This window comes from Eubalaena glacialis, chromosome 8 (assembly GCF_028564815.1).
Source record: "Eubalaena glacialis isolate mEubGla1 chromosome 8, mEubGla1.1.hap2.+ XY, whole genome shotgun sequence".
NCBI lineage: Eukaryota > Metazoa > Chordata > Mammalia > Artiodactyla > Balaenidae > Eubalaena > Eubalaena glacialis.
This window is the reverse complement of record NC_083723.1, coordinates 85,834,471-85,856,245: the sequence shown is the minus strand read 5'-3', so window position 1 is coordinate 85,856,245 and position 21,775 is coordinate 85,834,471. Positions and strand designations below refer to the sequence as shown.

Genomic DNA, 21,775 nt, shown 5'->3' with positions numbered 1-21,775 from the left:
TATTGGAAAAGATAACTGACTTTTTTTACCTTCAAGGACGTTGGCAGAATTGTCCTTTCTTTCAGATGTTTTCATTGACAGATTTTTTTTTTTTTCAGGTTAAAATTTATGAAGTATCTGAGAGACATTTTCTGTAGGCCCATGATCATTCTTAATGTCATTCATATTAAAATTTCTTGGGCTCCACTGAAATCTTTGCAGAGAGAAATGAAATTTTTTTATGGTTCTAGTATTTTCCAATGTGAAACTTTTATAAGAACTGTTTGAGTTTTTCCAGAAAGACCTGAGAATTCATTTTGAGATCAGTTGTCCAGAACTGATATGTTTTCCTTTTAGCATCAGCTTCATGGATGGGAATAGCACTAAGCTATATTTCAGGAGCTCTGGGTTCTAGTCTGATTATGCTAAGATTAGACCTTGACAAATTGTTTAAGTCTTACATGGTTGCTAATACCCATTTTAGCTTTAAAATTTTATTATTTAATATAACTCTTTGTCACCAGAAATAGTGTATTCTGAAAAGTACCAGGAAATATTTTTAGATCCTGTGTTGTTTAGCCAAGTTCTTTGAATCAGTCCTAAAGAAGCCCCCTTTGTATATGCATTCCAGGAAAATTTCTTATTTCCAGGAATTTATTTCTTCGATGAAACAAAGTCTACATTTCTATCAGTGTTTCTTAGCCCCATGAAAGCTTGAGCAGAGGTTCAAGGAGCCCTGAGATCTGAGACTCAGCCTGGGGTCTGAGTCTGTCCAGCACCCTTTCCTAAAGGAAATTAACGTGGGGGTGGTATAAGGAAGAGGGGACCTTATTTAAAGCTTAGGTTTTTTTCCATTGTGTGTGTGTGAGTGTGTGTGTGTGTGTGTGTATGATTTGAAAACTCTATCTTCTTAGTACAACATATAATGAATGCTCAGGTTTTTCTTATATCAGGATTAGAAGGCAAATGTTTACTTCTGTCACTTCAAGTTTATTCCAGTTTTACGACTGAGCATAGATATCTTGAACTCCTTGGAATAAACGCATTGCACAAAGAGATAACTTTTTTTTTTAAGTTTATTTTGATTCATTTGAACGTCTCATTTGTTTCAGTAATTCCTATTCAGGTCTGGGATCATAAAAAGATGGCATGTTCAAAAATTCAATGCCAGTTAATGCCCTGTAACTTTGTTGGCTTATATCTCAGCATGGAAAGAGATTGATTTCTGTATCGGTTATCTCACAGTGACTAGTATTTAACTCTGCTCAAGTCAACCAGTGTTAACACTCACCCACCACACCCAAGTTAGCCAAAGAACAAGAGAGCAACAACACTGTATGCCATTGACCCCAGTCCTGCCACAGCATGTATCAGACACCTCCCCTGAGAGCCAAGCTCTCTGCTAGGCCCTTGGGGTGAAGGGCGTACATTGTGAGCCCTGTTATCCCAGGAAAGACATACCCGATTTTGTAGATTTAGGTAGCTGTCTGGGTTGCGGGGCGGGGGGAGATGTGGAAAATCTTTAATATCTGAAAGTAAATTTTGTTGGTCAAATTTCATAATGGTAAATTATTGTATTTTATTTAAATGATACATGAAAAATACTGCCTTGTTAACAGGGTATATTTCTGATCTCTAAGTACCAGGCAACTTTTAGCAGCTATGGAATGGAAGACTTCCATCACTAACATTCTTATTTAGTTTGTAACTGGAAGTCAAGAATCAATGAAGTTGTCAGAAATGATGACGACGATAATAATAATACAGTTTACTAAGCACTTCCTATTTGCTATGTGACTTACAAGGGTTACAGCGTCTGATCCTCACCACAACCCCTGTGAAGTTAATACTGTTCGTGCATTTAAGAAAATGAGGTAAGAGAGGTGAGATCACTTGGCCCAAGATTAAAGAGCTAGAAAGTAGCAGATTCAGTATTCCAACCAAGGTACCTTATACCACACTGCCTTTTAAAATTGTTTTATACCCTCCGCCCCATCTGCCACCTACCCCTCACCCCCCACTGCCCCAAATAACAATCTAGCCTCCTCAAATATGTAATTTCTTACTTTAGAAAATTTAGAGACATACTGCCTTTGGTCTAACCAGACTAAAAAACAAAAAGCGTTTTTTAAAAAATTAACATCTTCCAGATGACTTTTTCCTCTATCATTTTAGAAAGGACACTTGAAACAACCTGTATTATTTGCAGTTGGTTTGGTAAAACGTGATTCACAATACTCTGCAGTATCATGCGAAAATTATTTGCCTGAAGAATGGAAAGGGTAGATCCTAATCTTAAAACTGCATTTGACACTGTAGATTTTATGGTTCTTTCTTTGCCTCATTGTAATTTGGCCTGTTTATTAGCACTATAAGTACTTAAAATCCAGTACTGTACTTCCCACTCTTTGCTACAGATAATTTTGAACTCAATGCATAAGTACCAGCCACGGGTGCACATCATTAAAAAGAAAGACCACACAGCATCATTACTCAATCTGAAGTCTGAAGAATTCAGAACATTCATCTTTCCAGAAACAGTTTTTACGGCGGTCACTGCCTACCAGAATCAACTGGTGAGTATACCCTTCACAATTTATTTCCCGAATAAGATAAGGCTTTAGGAGAGTTATCCTCTTGGAGAGAAGGGCTATCCCAGTACTCAAAACAGAAATTCACTTTGGAGAAAGCTATGGAGAATCAGCCCCAGGACTTCCAAATATGTTGAGTATCCGTGGCTCAAGGTTATGAAGGTCTGTATTACACCATCTTTCTTAGAACCTTTATATTCTTGGTCAGGCTGTTCACTGCTCCCATGTCCCACCCAAACCTGACCCAATCTGCCTTCTCAAATTTTCTCAAGAACATTACCTGCTTCCTTCTCTTTCTGGTAGAGCCTCATGACATGCGTAACCATAACTCATTGCTTCATAAAATTTAGAAGTTCAGTTTTTCTGCTAAATTAGCACACGTAGTATGCTAGCCAACTACCCAAGCTACTGATACGTTAGATATTTTGTGAGATTTATTCAGCTGTAATTCAGGGTAAGATAATTCTAGTAGAATGATCTTAAATGCCTCTTTAGATAATAAACTGTAGTATGTAAGCAGTTGTGTATTTAATTAACATCAAGATATCTAATTTATAATATTGAGTTATATATTTTCTACTCTGTTGCAAATCATATTTAAAATTTATGCATTTCTTCATCCATATGGCTTAGTCCAACTCTACTGTAAATATTTATCAAAGTGTTGCTAAGGACTGGGTGCTGTTAGATACTTCCCCATGTATTCTTCTTTCATGGTCAGCGTAATCTTGAAGGCCGGGGGTAACAGTAACATTCTTTAGTGAGGAATCTGAAGCTAAGAGAGGACAAGTAACTTTTCCACAGTCCGAATGGACCAGAAGTAGAATTCCTTTTGATATACTGTACTTTAGTAAAAGGAACTCACATTGTCCGTTTACTCTGGGTTTTGTGTCTTGCTTTTATTTGACTGGTTATAGGTAGCCAAGACTCTTGCTCTCCTCATGTCTTGATGTTATATTTTGGTTCTGAGTGAATAACTGTTAGGTGCTGCCTGATAGATGGCTCAGAGTCCAGAGTGGGATGGTCAACCAAGGAAACATGGTGTTGAGTCTCTCAGGAAAAGCAAGAAGATGAAACTGAAAGCCCAGGTAGCCCTACACAAATGAGGAAACAGGAAGTCAGAGAAGGGATGTGGAAAAATGGCCAGAGTGGGTATGTGTCTGTAAGGCATAAGCACCTATAATTTCCATATGACTTTGAGTAGATTTCACTTCACCACTGTGGCTGCCATCTTCTTTGCCTGTAAAACTGGGACTAAGAACCAGACCATCTTAGGGAACAACTGTAAGGATCAAATGAGATGCTGTGCATAAACATGCCTTTGGAAATTGTAAGGCACTCTATAAATAAAGCACGTGGTGACTGTTGGACTGTCTCTGGAATGTCCAAAGAGGATTTGCCACCATTTGGATTTTTAAATGTTAGTGGCAACTTTTCAATGAGATAAATGAATGCACAAATGTTATACTATTTATCTTTAAGTAAAAGCAAAGTACTATAACTTTTTAATTATCCTTAAGATAACAGCACAAGAGTGGCAACTTTCAGAGAATGCCCAAGCTAAAAATTTGGGTATAGAGTGAAGCCCACAAAGGCCTAAAACATAATGCTACTTCTCTTAGAATCTGGAACACTGACATCAACAATCCCATTTTTAATTTATTTGAGGACACATGTAATACAGGTATCACAGGTTCAGAAAAGATTCCTGAAACATTTAATTCAATTTACACTAACTGAATTAGTAGCTTTTATATTATAAAACATCAGATTTATACTAATACAAGAAAACCTGCTGATGTTTGAGAATGAAATAAAAACTTGTCATATGGAAACTTCATTGCTTTTATCAGAATTATCTGTAAAGGGAACCAAAGCAAGAATAGGTAACTTGGGATTGTTTAGTGAAAATTATGGACAGAACAAAATTAAGGAAAGTTCTAAGTGTAACACCTTAGATTTGGTTTAATTGGTGAAGGAGCAATCCTGAATAAATATTGGCAGGACCTCTCATATCACGGAACATGGAATAGGAGGTTATTATCTACGTAATTATAATAACAGCTAATATTTGGGTGTGCAAGGCACCATTTGAAGTGCACTGTCTTATTTAATCCTCACAATGATATTATGAGATAGGAACAACAGTATTTTTATGTTGCATTTTACAGTTCAAAGAATGGAGGCATGGAGTTAAATAACTTATCCAATGTGACCCTGTTGCTCCCATCACAGATATGAATCCAGGTAGTTAGGTTTAAAAGCCTAACCTCTAAGCTTTAGGTGCTTGGTGTCCCCAAGAAAGGGGAACCTCACCTCCTCTCAGCTTGTGACCCTGATGGATTCAAGACATCCTTTTTAGAGGGTTTCAGTTCTTTATGTTAATTTCTTTTCTTTTCTTTTCAGCAAGTGCTCATTGCTTACCTGCTGTGTGCAGGGAGCTCTTCACACTGACAGCAGCCAGTGTAACAAGATGGTAATCAACCTATATTGACAGTCAAAATATCCACTGGCATTAGCTGTTTCTAATAGGAGCCATATGCTTTAGTGACATTACCTCACTGAATTCTTTTGTTTCCACTCAACATTTATCTAGAAAATTTTCAAATATCCAGAAGTTAAACAAATGGTAAAATGAACCACGTATACTCTCCACCCAGATTCAACAATTAACATTTTTCCAATTTGCTTTACCTCCCCTGCCCCATTTCTCAATCTCTGTACATGTACATACTTTCCCCCTTCTCGAAATCATTTGAAACTAAGATGCATGCATCATGATACTTTACCTGTTAGTACTTCTACAAGTTTAGACTGACAATAAGATTATTTTGTAACCACAATATCTTTACAACATCTAAAATTGAGTTCATATTAAAAATTTCAGGATGGACCTACAAATGTCTTTATAGCCTTCCCCCCCACCCCCACCTTTGAACTAGTATCCACCTAAGGTTCATGGTTTGGATTTATTTTAATTTAGAAGAATCTCTCTATATTTTTAATCAATATCTCACTTAATTCTGACACTAATCCCCTGAATAAGGCCCCATAAGCCTCATTTTGTGGATGAAGAAACTGAGGTTCAGAGTGGTTAATACACTTGCCCAAGGTCACAAATCTGGTAAGTGAAAGAACCATCTTCTGGGTATTAACTCCTTTTTGGTAGCATCCTGCTGGATTGCAAGGCCAAGAAAATGACCACTGACAGTGTCAAGGTTGGGAAACTGAATTTGAAAATACTGCTAAATTAAAATAGGCTAAGATTCTAATAAACACATATCCCAACACTAGTTGCTCCTCTTGAAAATGTTTATTTCTAATTAAGATTATAAATGGGCTCAAAATCCACCTACCAGCGCCTAGCTAGCTTTCACTGCATCATTAAGTGTAACAATTAACATGATTAGTATATATCATTTCATTGCTGAATAACCCACAATAAGTGATTAAATTCAGTACTGCTTTTCTCAATAGATCCTGCCATGTCTGCGTTTATTTCTGTGCACCCACCTTTAAAGCCATAATCCCTAGCACAGTGCCGTATGTGTGTGTGTATGTGTGTGTGCTTTTACTTAAAGATAAATAGTATAACATTTGTGCATTCATTTATCTCGCTGAAAAGTTGCCACTAACATTTAAAAATCCAAATGGTGGCAAATCCTCTTTGGACATTCCAGAGACAGTCCAACAGTCACCACGTGCTTTATTTATAGAGTGCCTTACAATTTCCAAAGGCATGTTTATGCACAGTATCTCATTTGATCCTTACAGTTGTTCCCTAAGATGGTCTGGTTCTTAGTCCCAGTTTACAGGCAAAGAAGATGGCGGCCACAGGGGTGACGTGAATCTACTCACATATATATTTGAAATTCAATTAATAGTCAAAAATCTGATTTGGGATACTAATGAGCCATTTTTGCAAATGGTTTATAGACCTCATAAGACCAATCGAAATTCATGTGGGGTGAATAAATCATTTTGGGGGTTAGTATTTTCATTAGTCTTATACAGTTTTCTAAAGTTATCCTTGATTCTTTCTAGGCCTCCTCACATTTACTGCCTTTTCACTGCTATACCATGCTTGTCTACTGATTTACCCATAATAAACATAAAATAAATATATAGGAAATAAACAAATATGTACTAAGTACAGTATAAATATTAGAATATTTTCATGCACAAAGAACAGGGAGAAAAGAGAGAAAGAAAATTTAAAAGTTCACACTTAGGACCGCCTTTATATCTCTTAAACTTTGGATAGGACATTATTTACATACATATTAAAAGCCAAATCAAATTTTCCATTAGAATTTGTGAAAAAGCTTCTCATTTATTGTGCCTGGTAGTTTTATTTGTAAGTAATGAAAACGGGACCTTTTTTCTATTTTTGCTATTTTTTCCTCTGGTTTTTGTGAGGAAATGATTGCATTTCTTTACATTATTAGATTAAAGCTAAATACATTATACTTTCAACAAACTATTTTATAATTTAAGATTTAAAGGTCATACATTGTTTTTGAGCAGGCAAGCCATTGCTGTAGAGTTGAAGTGTAGGTCAGGTTTCATTTTTAAATGCCTTTGGACAGATCTTTTCCTGATAATTGGAGAAATGGTCTCTGAGGGCCAATTTCACCTTGTGGCTGGGAACCCCAGCTATATTCAGAGTCCAGTGATATCACATGGAATAATAACTACTAGAAAAAGTCCCTTTCTCTTTGGTGCAGCTGGCAGCATCAAAATCTGCCTTCCATTTATACATATACTTATCTATAAAGGAGATGTTGAAAGAATGAATATTTTTGGTTAGGAAATGCATTATGTTCCATATTATTAAGATAATACATGAAAAAATGGGTGTATTTTGACCAGAATTAGTCAGTGATTTGCATATATGTAGATACACTTGAAACAGGATTTCTTAAGCACATACTGCTGTCCTTACTTGTTAATTATTCTTCCTCACAAAATGAAAAATATTGCTGCTTTTAAAATTTGTTGTTGAATCATAAAGACATACTTGTAGTTTCACATGGGTTCTCTACATATGTTTTTGGTAGTTGACTATTTTTGGATCTTCCTTTTAGTTTTACCTTTGACATGGGTGATGCTGGTTCAACAGCTTTACAAGCTGCAGGTATTCTATATTAGGAAAATGATGTCCAACTGACATCACTGTATATAACTCAGGTCTTTCTCTCATCAGTTCTGAAATACGTAACTTTTTCATTCTCCCAAATTTCATGAAGGGATATAAAACTATATCTGCAGAAATGAATTTCTTTCTATTAACTACTGGTTTTTATTTAAATATCCATGGAATAAAATCTGTGCCTGACCTTTTAAAAGTGCATGATTAACTAGAATGTTAAAACTTTGCTATTTAAAAATTACTTTATCTTAAAATAGAAAACAAAATGCTTTTTATGTAGACTCAAGAATTTCACCTAGTCTATAACCGGTAAACATATGAAATCATATTTCTGACTGCTTGTCCTTGAAGCAAAGTTCAAACAAACATTTCTGGGGTGCTTATTGTTGGCGCCCCAGTAGATTCAGAGTCTAGTGATACCACAGTGAGCACAGTGGGCTCATTAAGAAGTCTACCCACAGTCCCTGTACTGCTAATCAGTACTCCATAAAGCCTGTTCAAGACTGTAGTGGTTAGTTCAGGGCCCCCATACAATTTTAGTAGTAAGAGATCCATTCAGCTTTTTTTCTCTAACTTCCAAAAGCAATTTTTTTCCCTGGAATTAGATAAAATAGTCCGTAGAGAAAGTAAATACCTGGTTACTCTCTTGAGCTCCTTTTCTACTGAACACACTAAAGTTAAATCACTGCTGAACCAACTGGTAAATCTAGCTGTATGAGTACACCTTGTACTATTCTTGAAACTTTCCTACAGTTTGAAATTATATCAAATGTAAAGTAAAAAAGTTACCATTGATACTCTTGGGGATGATGAAAGAAGGACCAAAAAGATACTGGAAAGAGAAAGTTCCAATAAATGAAAGAAAATTCCAAAGAAATCTGAAAACTTGTGTTGAATTTGATTCACTTCCTCATTCAAAGTTATGGCAGTAATACTAGATATGGTGACACATCAGCTGAGCAACTAACACACACACACACTGAGAATATTTATTTTCTATGACAACTCCACAATCATCACATTCTGAGCCAACAGTCTACCTCCTGGAAATATAAATAACAACAAATACAATTCTCAAAATCCTTTTCAGGGACAAAGTGGATCAAAGGTGGTTCTTTAACTATTATAACAGATAGATAATATTTTCTATTAGTTTATAAAGACTCAAACAAAGCTTGATATGGTTCACATTTTTTTGTTATATTTATTTAAAAAAATTTTTTTGGCTGCACTGCGTGGCTTTCAGGATGTTAGTTTCCCGACCAGGGATTGAACCCGGGACCCGGCAGTGAAAGCGCCAAGTCCTAACCACTGGACCACCAGGGAATTCCTGATATGGTTCACATTTTAGAGGGATGGCTGCAAAAGGACTTCGTTCAAAATTAGTTTCTCCATCAGATATTATTTGCCTTTGTCTCCAGAAAATTTTATCCATTGGCAAATCCATTCACTTTTTATAAATGAGCTTATAAGAATTGAACTTGAAGACTTAACTTTATTGCTGTATCTTACAGTTTCAGTTGGAAGCTTTTATCTGGGTTTGGTTCACACTTAACGTCACCTAACACTGCAGGGGATGTGGTGCCAGCTTCTTTAGTGGCACTTAAACCACTTCCAGTTCTATGTATGCCTCTGCCTGCTCCATGGAATTTTAGGGACCATGTGATCTCATTTCTGTTGATAAATTATTGTGAAAGTGTTTTCATGAACTATAAAGCACTTTAGAAATCTGAAGTATTTTCATTTATAATTATTCAGTAGAAAAAGATAATCAAAGAAATCCCGTTTCTGAGGATTTAAAAATCTTGTTGGTGTTTTATAATCCTAGAATATATTGACTGCTTGGGCTTTAGAAGATGTTTATAATTTATTTCAAACAAATAAAAATTTTTGCCTTTGCCCTGAAAACTGACCTTTAATACTAAATCCTAGTCTGAAAGAATGGCTAAAATAGACTTCACCCTTTAGAAATCCATGCCCTTGATTAAAGGGGTGGCTGACTGTGAGAGAAGGTTCTCTACAAACTCTTGATGGCCACACTTTAGGGGCAACCTCAGTGGTTCCTGTATATTTCTTTCTATGCACACAAAGTCCTGTTGCTGTCCATTAAGAACAGGTTTCTTACTTATCTAGCTTATTTCCTTCACTGTTTACCATTTTCCATTAACTAAGCTGAAAAGGAAATTAGCAATTTTATTTTTGGCTACTCTAGAGTGAATGTGCATGGGACAAAAATGAGCATTTCTGAGGCACTGTCAAGTGCCCTTAAAAACTAATATCAAAGAATCAATCTTAAAACTTACCAGTGTTAATGATAGAGAAGTGCAGTCTCTCTGGTAAGGATAGTGTGGGAAGTTCTATTTTAAGTGAGGTAAATAGCTTTTTGCAGCTTGTACATTGGTTAGCTCACATTAAGAAAACTTGAAAAGTAAAAAAAAAAGACTTTCTTTTGTAATGAAAAAAGCAATTCTTTAGATGTTAATAGTTTAAAAGGAAAAGTAGATACACTCTGATCAAAGGAAAAGTTGCTTATTGGCAAAATAGTATTTCAAACTATTATATATATATATATCTCAAAATAGATATATTTTTGATTGTGTTTACTCCTTACTTTGAAAGAGGAAGGCATGCCTCCCTCAACTTATAACTTTTTTTCCAGGTTAAGACTATTCTGTGTGTGTCTCTCTTTCCAAAGATGAATGTGGGTTCTCATTTTGACACAAATGAGCTATGACTCTCTTTAAAGGTGTCTGTGGTTCTAATTCCAGTAATCCTCCTCCATTCCTTTTAGCTCTTAACACTCAGGAATTTTGCAAGTAGAGCATCTTTTAATCAGTGTTTTATTTATTTATTTATTTTCTTTGTAACCTAACGTATTTTTCCGTGAAGGTGCAGTGCATATATTTTAATGGATCTTTCTACATTAATATTGTGCGAATTATGACTAGCACAACATAGACACTTAATACTTCAGACTATGATTCTTATTAGGAAATACTTTTTTTCCATATAAGCATAGAGTCTGTAAGTAACATTATATGGGAGGATAATAAGAGACCCACTAATTTGATTCTTATTTAGTCAGATGGAAAGGGGAACAGGGGTAAATTTATATGCTGAAAGGTTTATATCATGTATTTATGTCAGGTATTTCATATAGTATTGAACATGAAGTTACTACTGTGGTATCCATTATGGTATATATAGGTACCCATGGTATTAACAAATGAGGCTGCCAAGTCAGCATGAGGTAATGTTCTTGTTTTTATTCCCCATTACCCACCAATGCTGGCCTTCTAGACAGCTTCCCCATTCCCCAGTTGAGCTCTAGCCTTTCACTACTCTCTTAAATACTTCACACGGCAGCCACACTGTTTGTAAAAGGCCCCCATTTCGAACTGTCTCTATCCATTGACTTCCAGCCTGTTTTAGGACCAGTCGGTCCTCAACTACTTCCTTCTCTCTGAGGCCTTCTCTGACCATTCCACCCAATTTAGGCCTCTTGTGAACTTCCTTAGCAATTTTAACCTTTATCACAATACTGAGAGACATTAAGATATTCTTGGGGTGCCATGATGGAAAATGAACAAACTTTTTATTTCTGATTTTATTTCCTTGACCATGGAAATGATACTGTTTTGTTACCCTTTCTTCCCTTTCCAGATAACCAAGCTGAAAATAGATAGTAACCCTTTTGCCAAAGGATTCCGGGACTCCTCCAGGCTCACTGACATTGAGAGGTAATGAGAATTTTCTGTTTACTTTTTTGCCCAGATAAGATAAAGAGAAGCACTAGTTTGTAAGAGCACACTCCTTTCAACACCAAAGAGCCATAACCTCACTGTATAGAGTCTCCAGTACCCTGTATAGTCTCCAGTTCTCTGCCCCACCTTCCCTTCCAGTTATAAACCCTGTAGATATGCAACTGCTTAAGCTTTGACAGCTGCTGCAGCTGGATCTATTCTACACTCAATTTCTGAGTGAAGTGGTTTCTTTGGACAGGACATTTTTTCAACGGGGCTTCTTTGTTATCAAAGACACAGTCCTCTCGATGATACTAAGCTTCATGTCTTGAGTGGCAATCCACAGAGAAATAGAATCTTAATAGCCTTTGCCTTCTGAAGTGGATATATTTGTTAACATAAAGACTTATAAAAAGGTAGTTTGGAATTTTGAAACAAGGAGAGGCAATTTAAATCAAGGTGTATATTTTACCTACAGCATAGACTGCTTATACTTAATAGGAAAGCTATCAGATCTCAGGACCTTTAAGAAGGCAAGTGACAATCATGTGCCGTAATTTACCCCACTTTTTATTTAATTAAAATGGTTCACACAGTGTGAGACTGTCTAAGTGATGAGTAATGACTATATGGAGATGCATAGTTTGCCAGAATGAATGTCAAAAAATGGTTTTTTCAAGGAGAAGATTATTTGTATCCCTTAAACATACTATGTAACTTTCTGTACTTATTCTGTTTTGTTTTTGGTGAGCACATTTAAGTTCCACTCTCTTTACAAATTTGAATTATATAATACAATGTTATCAACTATAGTCACCATTTCACACATTAGATCGTCAGATCTTACTCATCTTCTGTATCTGATCTTTTATGTGGCCTGGAATCTTTATTGACAGGTGGGGTACCCTAGCTACCAGCCCTCTGGTTTACTTTATCTCCAAATCTTTGTGTGATTTCCCTACCAACTGCTATGTGTTTCTGCCACACTCTTTGTTACCTACCACATGGTCACATCTGACCTCAGCACTTCTCTCTAACCTGTCCTGGAAACTCAAAGGATAATTACATGTTTTAGCAACATCTGTCTTATCCTTCCCTCATCCTTCCCAAATGGCGGAGCATAGGCGTGTGGTTTTGACTTGTGGGAACAGATATAGAAGCTCGGTGGGGAGACAAAGTATCCAGCAGGAGAGACTGAAAGTTGGGTAGAACTGTGGCATCTGAGTAGAAAAGATTAATTAGTTGGAGTGCTTGACAAGTGATTGTGGGGTATTGAGAGATCAGGGAAAGAAACTTGAGCTTGTTGAAAATCCATTGCAAAATGCAGAGAGATGGCAAGGAGATAACTCTCCAATTAGGTGGGACATAGGTGTGCAAATAGGTCATAAGACCCAAGTCAGTGAGAAAGTGGTATCAGCAGCGTGGGTGACAAAGGAGTCCATTTACAAAGGCTACTTGCATTTAGGTGTGGCCTTTTTTATCTCCTATTTCTGGAATGCCAGAGGTACTGATTCAGACTGGGTTTATGCAAGTGGGGTTTTAATATGTGAACTTTTTCTCCGTTCTAGTCAGGGGTCAGGCAAGAATGAAAACAGTGGCTCAGTTGGGAAGTAAGTGATGTGTTTTTACAGTGGGCATCATATCTTCTGTCTCAAATCAGTGGGTGAGCATGGTGTATAGAGACAAAGTCATGGGTTAGAGTCCCAGCTCTGCCTTTTCCTGCCTGAGTGATCCTAGATAAGTCACCTAACCCCTGAGTCTGCTTCCTCATCTAGAAAATGGAGAAAATAACCCTGCTTACTTCAAAGGTTTATTATGAGAACCATGTAAGATGACATTTATGAAAGCACTTCTAAATCTCAAAATGTAAAATAATTATATTTTATTAGATGAGCATAGTTTTACCCCATCTAAGCTACTTTTAATAGTCTTAATAAACTACTCCTAGAGTAAAAATAGCCCCTTTTGTTGCACTTGTGCTCATGAGAGACAAGTACCCAGACTCACTACCCTTTAGAGCGACGGATTTGGTAACACATGCAGCCACATTTTTCACTTATTTAATAAACATCCTGATGTGGGGAACACTCACATGTACATGAAGCTAAGAAGCTTTCAATGGTCTGAGGGCCAAGAGAGCATCTTATGTGACTAGCTGCAAGTTTGCAAGATGACCTAAGTAGTGTGAAATTGGACAAGGTTTTGGATTTCATTTCCAGGTATTTCAGTCTGAATTTTTTCTAAGCAGCCTTTGGGGATGGGACAAATCAGATCAATTGATCTTTGGAGACCTAAAGAAATTAAATTAGTCTGGAGTCAGTTACTGCACTAAAGCATCTAGTAATTGAATTGCTCCTTGTAACTGACTGAAAACAGCCCTATTTGTAACAATATAGAGAGCTTTTTTTAATAAGAGATCTGAGAGAAAAACACATCTTTTTAGGACATGATGACAGAAATTGCACTTTTCTAACCTAATTGAATATGATGTTACAAATATGTGACCTTAATGATTTCAAGTTTCCTGTTCCAGATTTACAGCTACTGTGTGGGACACCCAAACAAAAATGCCTTTAGGATTGGATCTGTTTGCCTTATACCTCTAAACTCACAGTATTATTCTTTCTACATCTGCACAAGCTTTGAGGATACTCTAAAGGGCATTCTGGTTTTCTTGCTCTCATTTTATGAGGTTCCATTCAGATACCTGAATGTCTTACATACTTCATATGCAGCCTTCCCCCAGGGACAGCATCTCCCTCATTTATAAAAGGCAATTCATCTCATTACCAAAAGTATAAAGTGTTTTCATTAGATGCTTTGCACATATACCTACAATGGACAGCCAAGAAGCAAATCAAAAGCTCAAAGGGATTTCTTAATACAATCTAATTTATAGTTATTTAGTTCAGGGAAAGAATTATCTGCTGGTGCCATATAATAAATAACTTACAGACACTCTATCAGTTGGTTTTTCTTTTGTGGGGGAGGGAAGGGGCACTTTGTATAGTAAGTGAAGGCATGGTATTACTTCTGAGAAAGGAGAAATGACTGAAGATATTTAAATGTTCAAAATTAAGTTTCTTCTGTTAGGTTTTTTCATTTGTTTGTTTGCTTTGTTTTTTACAAATAGAGTTCATGCTTATTGCAGAAAAATACTGACAAGCAAGAAAAAGAGCATAAAAAAAGTAACAAGATCCCATTCACTCAGAGATAACCACTGGCAAAATCTTATTATATATTCTTCCAGATACTTTCCTATGCACATATGAACATTAACTTCCTTTGAAGTTTACCACACACACTATTTTTAATCATTTTCCCCTTAATATCAATAGGTATATGTCTGTAGTATACTTTTTAATGGCTGTCTAATTTTCCATTGTGTACAATAATTTGACCAATCCTATAATGTTAGTTACTTAGGTTTCCCACTCTTGGTTATTACAAACAGTGCCGGGAAGTAAAATGTGTATCTTTACACATATTATTCATTATTACTATAGGATAAATACTAACAAATAAAAATGCTGTGTAAAAGGACACACATTATTTTAACCATAATGTTATTTTTAATTGTTAAATTTTGGGGAAAATCTGATGTTCAACAATAGGAGAATGGTTTAATAAATTTTTATAGTCACGCAATGGAATTTTTTAAAATTGTGGTAAAATATGCATTTTGAACATTTTTAAGTGTATAATTCAGTGGCATTAAGTACACTCACAATGTTATACAACCATCACCATATCCATTTCCAGAATGTTTCCAACATCCCAAACAAAAAATCTGTACCCATTAAACAGTAACTCTCTACTCCTCCTCTCCACAGCCCCTGGTAATGTCTATTCTACTTTCTGTCTCAATGAATTTGTCTAGTTTAGGTACCTCATATAAATGGAAAGATATGCATGTTTTAAAGGCTTTTCATATACTGCCAAGTTTCCTTCAAGAAAGATTGTCCATGTCATGATCAAGAGTGTCCATTTCTTTGCACCCTTGTGAAATATGATCATCATCTTGTTATCTTTGCCAATTTGATAGGTAAAACTCTGTATTTCTCTTTTATAAACTGACCTATTTATGTCCTTCGCCCATTGTTTTTTTCTTTTGGATTGTTCATCTTTTCTCTTATTCATCTATAAAAGCTATTTTTATGTATTAATATTTTTATTGTTCATATATGTTGGGATTATTTTATCCATTTGAAATTAGCTTTTTACTTATGTTTTTGATAAATAGAATATTTCATCACCAAATGTATTGTTCTCTTTATGATTTCTATCTTAAAAAGATTCTCTAGTCCAAAAAAACATAAATAGGTAAATATTCAACTACAGATTTTCTATCATTTTATTGCTTTCTAGGTTTTTATTTAAATACTTAACTCATGCAGTATTGATTTTGTATAAAATATAAAATAGATGTCATTGTATATTTTTTATAAGTGGCCCCAAAACTATGTATTTACTAACATATTCCTTCCCACTTTAAAAAAATTTCCCCTTTATCATATACTAAATTCTTACTTATAGTTGCTTTTAGTCTCTTTATTGATCTGCCAGTATTGTATTGTTATAATTTTGGTAAATTGGTATAATATATAAATATTTGATGATAGGTAAATATCTGATATGACAAACTCCAGATCTTTTTTCTTGTCATTTTCAAATTTTCTTGACATTCTTTGACATTTATGCTTCCAGTCTCTGAAATTTTGTCCAGTCTTCCCAAAAAATGTCATTAGAATTTTGATTGGGCTTGTGTTGAATTTATATAATAATTTGGGGGAGAAAAATGATATCTTTACAGTATTGAGACTTCTAGGAGTATGTCATATGTTTGTCTTTTTACTGAAACCTCTTCTTATGTTCTTTAGAAGTTTTGGTATTTTCAAGTTTATAAGTCCTACACAGTTTCTTAGGCACATAGCTACACTGTCCAGTTCAATAGCCACTGGCCACAGATGGCTAGTGAGGACTTGAAATGTGGCTATTCCATATTAAGAAATACCATAGGCACCAAAAAACAAAACAAAACAAAAACAAAAAACCAAACAACAAAAAAACCAAACACTGATTTTTAGGGTTTAGTATGAAAAAAAGACTGAAAGTATCTCAACAATAGTTTTAGGATATTGATTACATGTTGAAATAATATTTTGGAGACATACTGGGTTAAATAAAATACTAAAATTAATTTCACTTTTTAAAAATGTGACTAGACTATTAAAAATTACATATGTGGCTCACGTTACCTTTCTTTTGTCTAGAATGTACTAGAAGGTTTTTTTTTTTTTTTTGGTGAGAGAGGGCTTGCTTTTGAAAATAGAATTTTTAATTAGAAATCTGTCTAGTCTGTAAAAAGCTATTGATTCCTATATGTCTTTGGCATCCTGCCATTTTGCTGAACTTAAAAAAATTAGTTTTAACAATTTTTCCTTTTAGTCTCTTGAGTTAACCACTTAGATTTCCATATCATTTGCAAAAATGATCATTTTATTGTTTTCTTTCTAGGATTTATGCCTTTAACAATGTCTTTTTCTTGTTTTATTACACTAACTAAAATTTCCGGAATACTATTAAAAAGTGATGATAGTTAGCATTTTTCTCTTGTTCTTGACTTATTTAGTAATGCCTCGTGTTTTATCATTATATATGGTTTTCATTGGCTGTTGGTTTCAGATTGATATGCTTTATCATATTGAGGTATGCCTAAATTAAGAATTTTTTGCTATCCTGAATGTTAACTGAATTTATATTAAATGCTCTTTTAACATCCACTGAGACAATTTTAATTATTTTTCTACTTTTAAATAACAATATGATTAATTCTAGTCATACTATGTTGAGCCATCCTTGTATTTCTGGAATATATCCTATCTGGATTTTATCTGTTTTTCTTGTAATATATTGCTGGATTTAACTTACTCATATTTTATTTAAGACTTTTTGTATCAGTCTTCATAACAGAGATATACTTTGTTTCTTCATTCCTTCTCTGTCAGTTTTTGGTATCAGGTTTCTACTAGTTTGTTTGAATAAACTGAAATATCTTCCTTCTTTTCATTGTTTGATCAGTTTAAATCCAAAGAAGTGATACTTTACAGTCTTGCCCATAAATTCATCTGGGTGCACTATTCTTTTGAGGAATACTTCTTTAACTACTTTGTTTGTTCCATAATTTATCAAATGATCATTTACTTCTATCCCATTTAATGCCTGTCTTGAGTTCTACTTTGTCTCATCTTATATTGGTATACCTTAACATTTTTTACTTTTATTTGCCTTTCAATTTTTAAAAATCTTTGTCCCTACGGCAATAGACCCCTCTTTCTCTTGCGTAATCAAACAAATATCTTGACATTTCTTTCCTTAAGTAAAAAACAACCTTCTCTTGATGCCATGTGTCTCTTTAGTTACTGATTTTCCCAGTTTTCTACTCCTTCTTATAGTAAAGCTCCTTAAAAAGAGTTGTGTGTATTCTCTTCTCAGTTCCTCTCTTCCCTTCGTCTCTTCTACCCTGTCATTTAGAGTTTCACCTGCACTACCCCACCAGTCCTCCTCTGTCCAGGTCACCAGTGAACTCCCCATTGCTAACCACAATGGTCAATTCTCAGTCCTATCTTACTTCACCTCTTACCAGGGTTTGACATTTATTCTCTCCCTTTTTCCTCTTTGCTTCCAAGATCTCTCACAATCTCTGGTTTTTATTCTACTCCATTGGCCATTCTTTCTCCATCTCCTTGTTGGTTCTTCCCCTTGTCCTCCATCTGTAAACAGTAATGTGTTCCAGGCCTTAGTTCTCGGACCTCTTCTCTTCTCAGTTGGCATCCCCTTCCTGGGTGATATCACCAGTTTCATGCCTTTAAATGCCATTATATGCTGACTACTATCAAATTTACATCTCTGGTTCTGGCCTCTCTAGAGTCAAAGCTCTGGCTGGCTATTTCTTTTACTTTTCCGTCTCTGCTAAGGGTACCTCACATCTATAACAGGACGCCCAACCACACTCTTCTACACCTGCTCTCCTCTTACAGTTCCCTTCTCAGCTTCATCCCTCCCGTTGCTCCAGCCAAAAGATTGGGTGTCACCCTTGCTGGCCCCTCTTTCTCTTTCCACATGCAGGCAACTAATCATTCTAACTATATCCAGAGGAGTCCAACTGCTTCTTACCATTCCCACTGCTACCACTCTTATCTAGGACAATATCATCTCTCTCCTGAATTATTACATTAATTTTCTAATTGATCTTTCTACTCCCACTCTTACTGTTCTTAAGTCCATTTTCAGTTCACCAATCAGAATGATCTTATCAAAGAAAGGAAGTCAGATCACATCACTCTTGCTCAGAGTGACTTATCTTCCCATTCACAGTAAAATCCAAAGTCCAGACAAGGCCTGAAAGGTCCCATAGAATCTGATTCCAGCCCTCCCAGTTATCTCTCTGAACTCACCTACCTTTGTCTTGCTCACTTTCCTTTGAACATGCCCAGGCCCATCTTAGCCCCAGTTAGGGCCTTTATACTTACTTACCCTCTGCCTAGATTATGCAGCCCCCAGTATCTGATAGGTCCAATGCCTTGTCTTTTGCTTCCTACTATATCCCCAGAACCTAGAATAGTGCCTGGTACATAGTAAACACTCAAATATTTGTTGAGTAAATAATGCTGTGTCTTCAGACCTACTAGAGAATGGACTTGAGGATATGGGGAGGGGGAGGGGTGAGATGTGACAGGGTGAGAGAGTGTCATGGACATATATACACTACCAAATGTAAAATAGCTAGCTAGTGGGAAGCAGCCACATAGCACAGGGAGATCAGCTCGGTGCTTTGTGACCACCTAGAGGGGTGGGATAGGGAGGGTGGGAGGGAGGGAGATGCAAGAGGGAAGAGATATGGGAACATATGTATATGTATAACTGATTCACTTTGTTATAAAGCAGAAAGTAACACACACACACAAAAAAAAATAATGCTGTGTCTTTAAAAATGTCATACAGAGTATGTGTATTTTTAAAAATTTGTCTGAAGGTCTTTGTGTTTTAGTCGAAAAATTTAATCTGTCTCCAAGTATTATAACCACTGATATGTTTGGTATTGTTTCTAACTATTTCTGCTCTCTGTTTAATTCAGCTATTTGTTTTGCCCCTTATTTTCTCTTCCTGTCTTTTGTTAAATTTATCAAGTCCCGGCACCACCCCCCACCCCACCCCACTTTTATTACAGTTAACATTCCACAGCCACCACGTGTCAGCCAGTGAGCTATGCAGTTGACACATTTTATTTCAGCTACACTTCAAAATAATTCTATAATAAAGAATGATTATCATCCCTATAATTCTATAATAAAGAATGACTATCATCCCTATTAAGCTGAAGCTTAAAGAGATTAATACTTCATTCAAATTCACATATGGCAATTTGTGACAGCTGAGCCTCACACCCAGGTTAGTTTGTCTGAAACCAAAGTCCTTTCTCTAATGTTCATTATATTTCTTTTTAATATAATTATGCTTTTAAATTCTGAAAGACATAATTGTAAAATTGATATTTCTCTTATTGTTAGGAATGAAACTATACATTTTCTTTTCTTGTAAAATAGGAGATATTTAGTATGTGATTTTTTCCTTGTACTGCCCCTCCCTCAACCTATAGTTTTGGTTTAAAAAATCTGGGATTTAAAATCCAGCTTTTTATTCATGTATCTTCTTTATCTTCTTTTTCAATTCTTTTTCTTAATGTTAATGTAAGGATCACAAATACATCAACCACAATCATTTAAATTTAATTCTAGTCATACTCATTTCATTGTTTAATGCTCATTTCTTCTGTTATACTCTGATTACTGGAATTGTGTTCTGACTTTATTCTCAGTTGTTGATAAATGTTGAGTAATTGGTTGAGGAAGGATATATGGGTGACCCTCTTTATCAGTTCATACATATCTGAGAGGATCTGTTGCCATTATTATAACCTGACTAGCATCACTGTCTTTCTCCTCAGAACTCTTTCAACCTTCCTTTGTCATCTAGTTTTTAAATACTGTAGATAGAGTAAAAGCTGATGCTCAACTCACTGTTTTTCCTTTGTTGGAAAATTACCTTTTTTTCCTATCTGATAAAAATGCTTTTAGAAAGTTTCCTTTGAAATTCAGAAATTGTACCAGTATTTGTTCAGTTGTAAATTTTTTTCATTCGTATTCACAATATAACTGAGCGCTTCCAGTTGAAAACTCAAGTCGTTACTCATCTCAGGAAAATTTTCTTCTTGTTCTTTTTTTTTTCTCCTCTTCCTCATTCTTTTTGCTTCTAATTGTTCTGCTCTATTCAGACCTACTAAAATTCCTATTATATAAATGTTACAACTCCTGAATCTATTCCCTATTTCTTTCATCTTTTGTTTAATAATTTTTACTTCTTTAACTGTTTACTCTGATATTGGAAGAATTTCCTATATGACTCTTCTAATTTGTTGATGCTGTTTTCTACAGCATCCGGTATGCTGTTTGCTGTCCTTATTGAGTTCTTTTAAAATGTGGTAATTATTATTTTGTCACTTTCAAGTATCCTTTTACATTTCCAGATTGTTTCCTTTTCATGCCTGCTAGTCCCTGCTTTATTAGTGTCGGGTCTTCTTAAATCTCACTAAAAACTTGAAACTACAAATTAGAGACTTAAAATATTTGTTTCTTGGAACAAGTCTGTTTCAAAAGAGAACACTTGTTCTGTTTTTAAAAATTAGTTTTCTTCTTTTGAATTGCTGAGTGTTTTGTAATTCCAATTTCCTTTCTCTAGCTCATGTATAGAATGGGATGTCTGTTTGTTTAGCGTTAGGAGCTGAGATTAATTGTGAATAAAATCATGTGGCTCTTTGTTTAATCTTGCAGGTGCAGACTGAAGAAGGGGTAATAATTTAAACTTACTGTGAGGGTGCCAATTTGGAAATAAAATTATTCTGTTTGGGTTAGGAAGTTGTTGCAGGTAGGTGGAGATAGCCTTGGAAAAGGGAGTTTTAACTTTGCATTGATTATATTACCCTGTCTGCCTCAGCAGCTGGAAATCAGCTGTTCCCTCTCCATGCCCAGCAAAGCAACCTCATGGCCCTCCTCCAGAGCCGGTGGTGGTCATTAGCCCCACACCCTTCAGTGTACCAAGACCACAGTGTGCTAGCTGAGAGCGTGCTGCTGTGGGATCCCTTCCTCATGGCCTCCAGCAGTGTAAGAATCTGCTTCTCATCAACTGCTCAAAGATCTGCCTTTATCATTAATCTCTGCTGCTCCAAGGTGGGGTTTAGGTGAAGCTCTGAC

The 21,775-nt window shown here is 35.5% G+C and overlaps 1 protein-coding gene across 1 annotated transcript in view; it reads left to right on the top strand.

Annotated features, from left to right (window-relative positions):
• The window catches only part of TBX20 (T-box transcription factor 20), a 50,539-nt gene that overhangs the window by 10,692 nt on the left and 18,072 nt on the right, over positions 1–21,775 (top strand). Inside the window, exons 5-6 of the mRNA XM_061197911.1 lie at positions 2,397–2,555; positions 11,386–11,462. Coding sequence (XP_061053894.1) covers positions 2,397–2,555; positions 11,386–11,462 — 236 coding nt within the window. The remainder of the gene's footprint in view (positions 1–2,396; positions 2,556–11,385; positions 11,463–21,775) is intronic.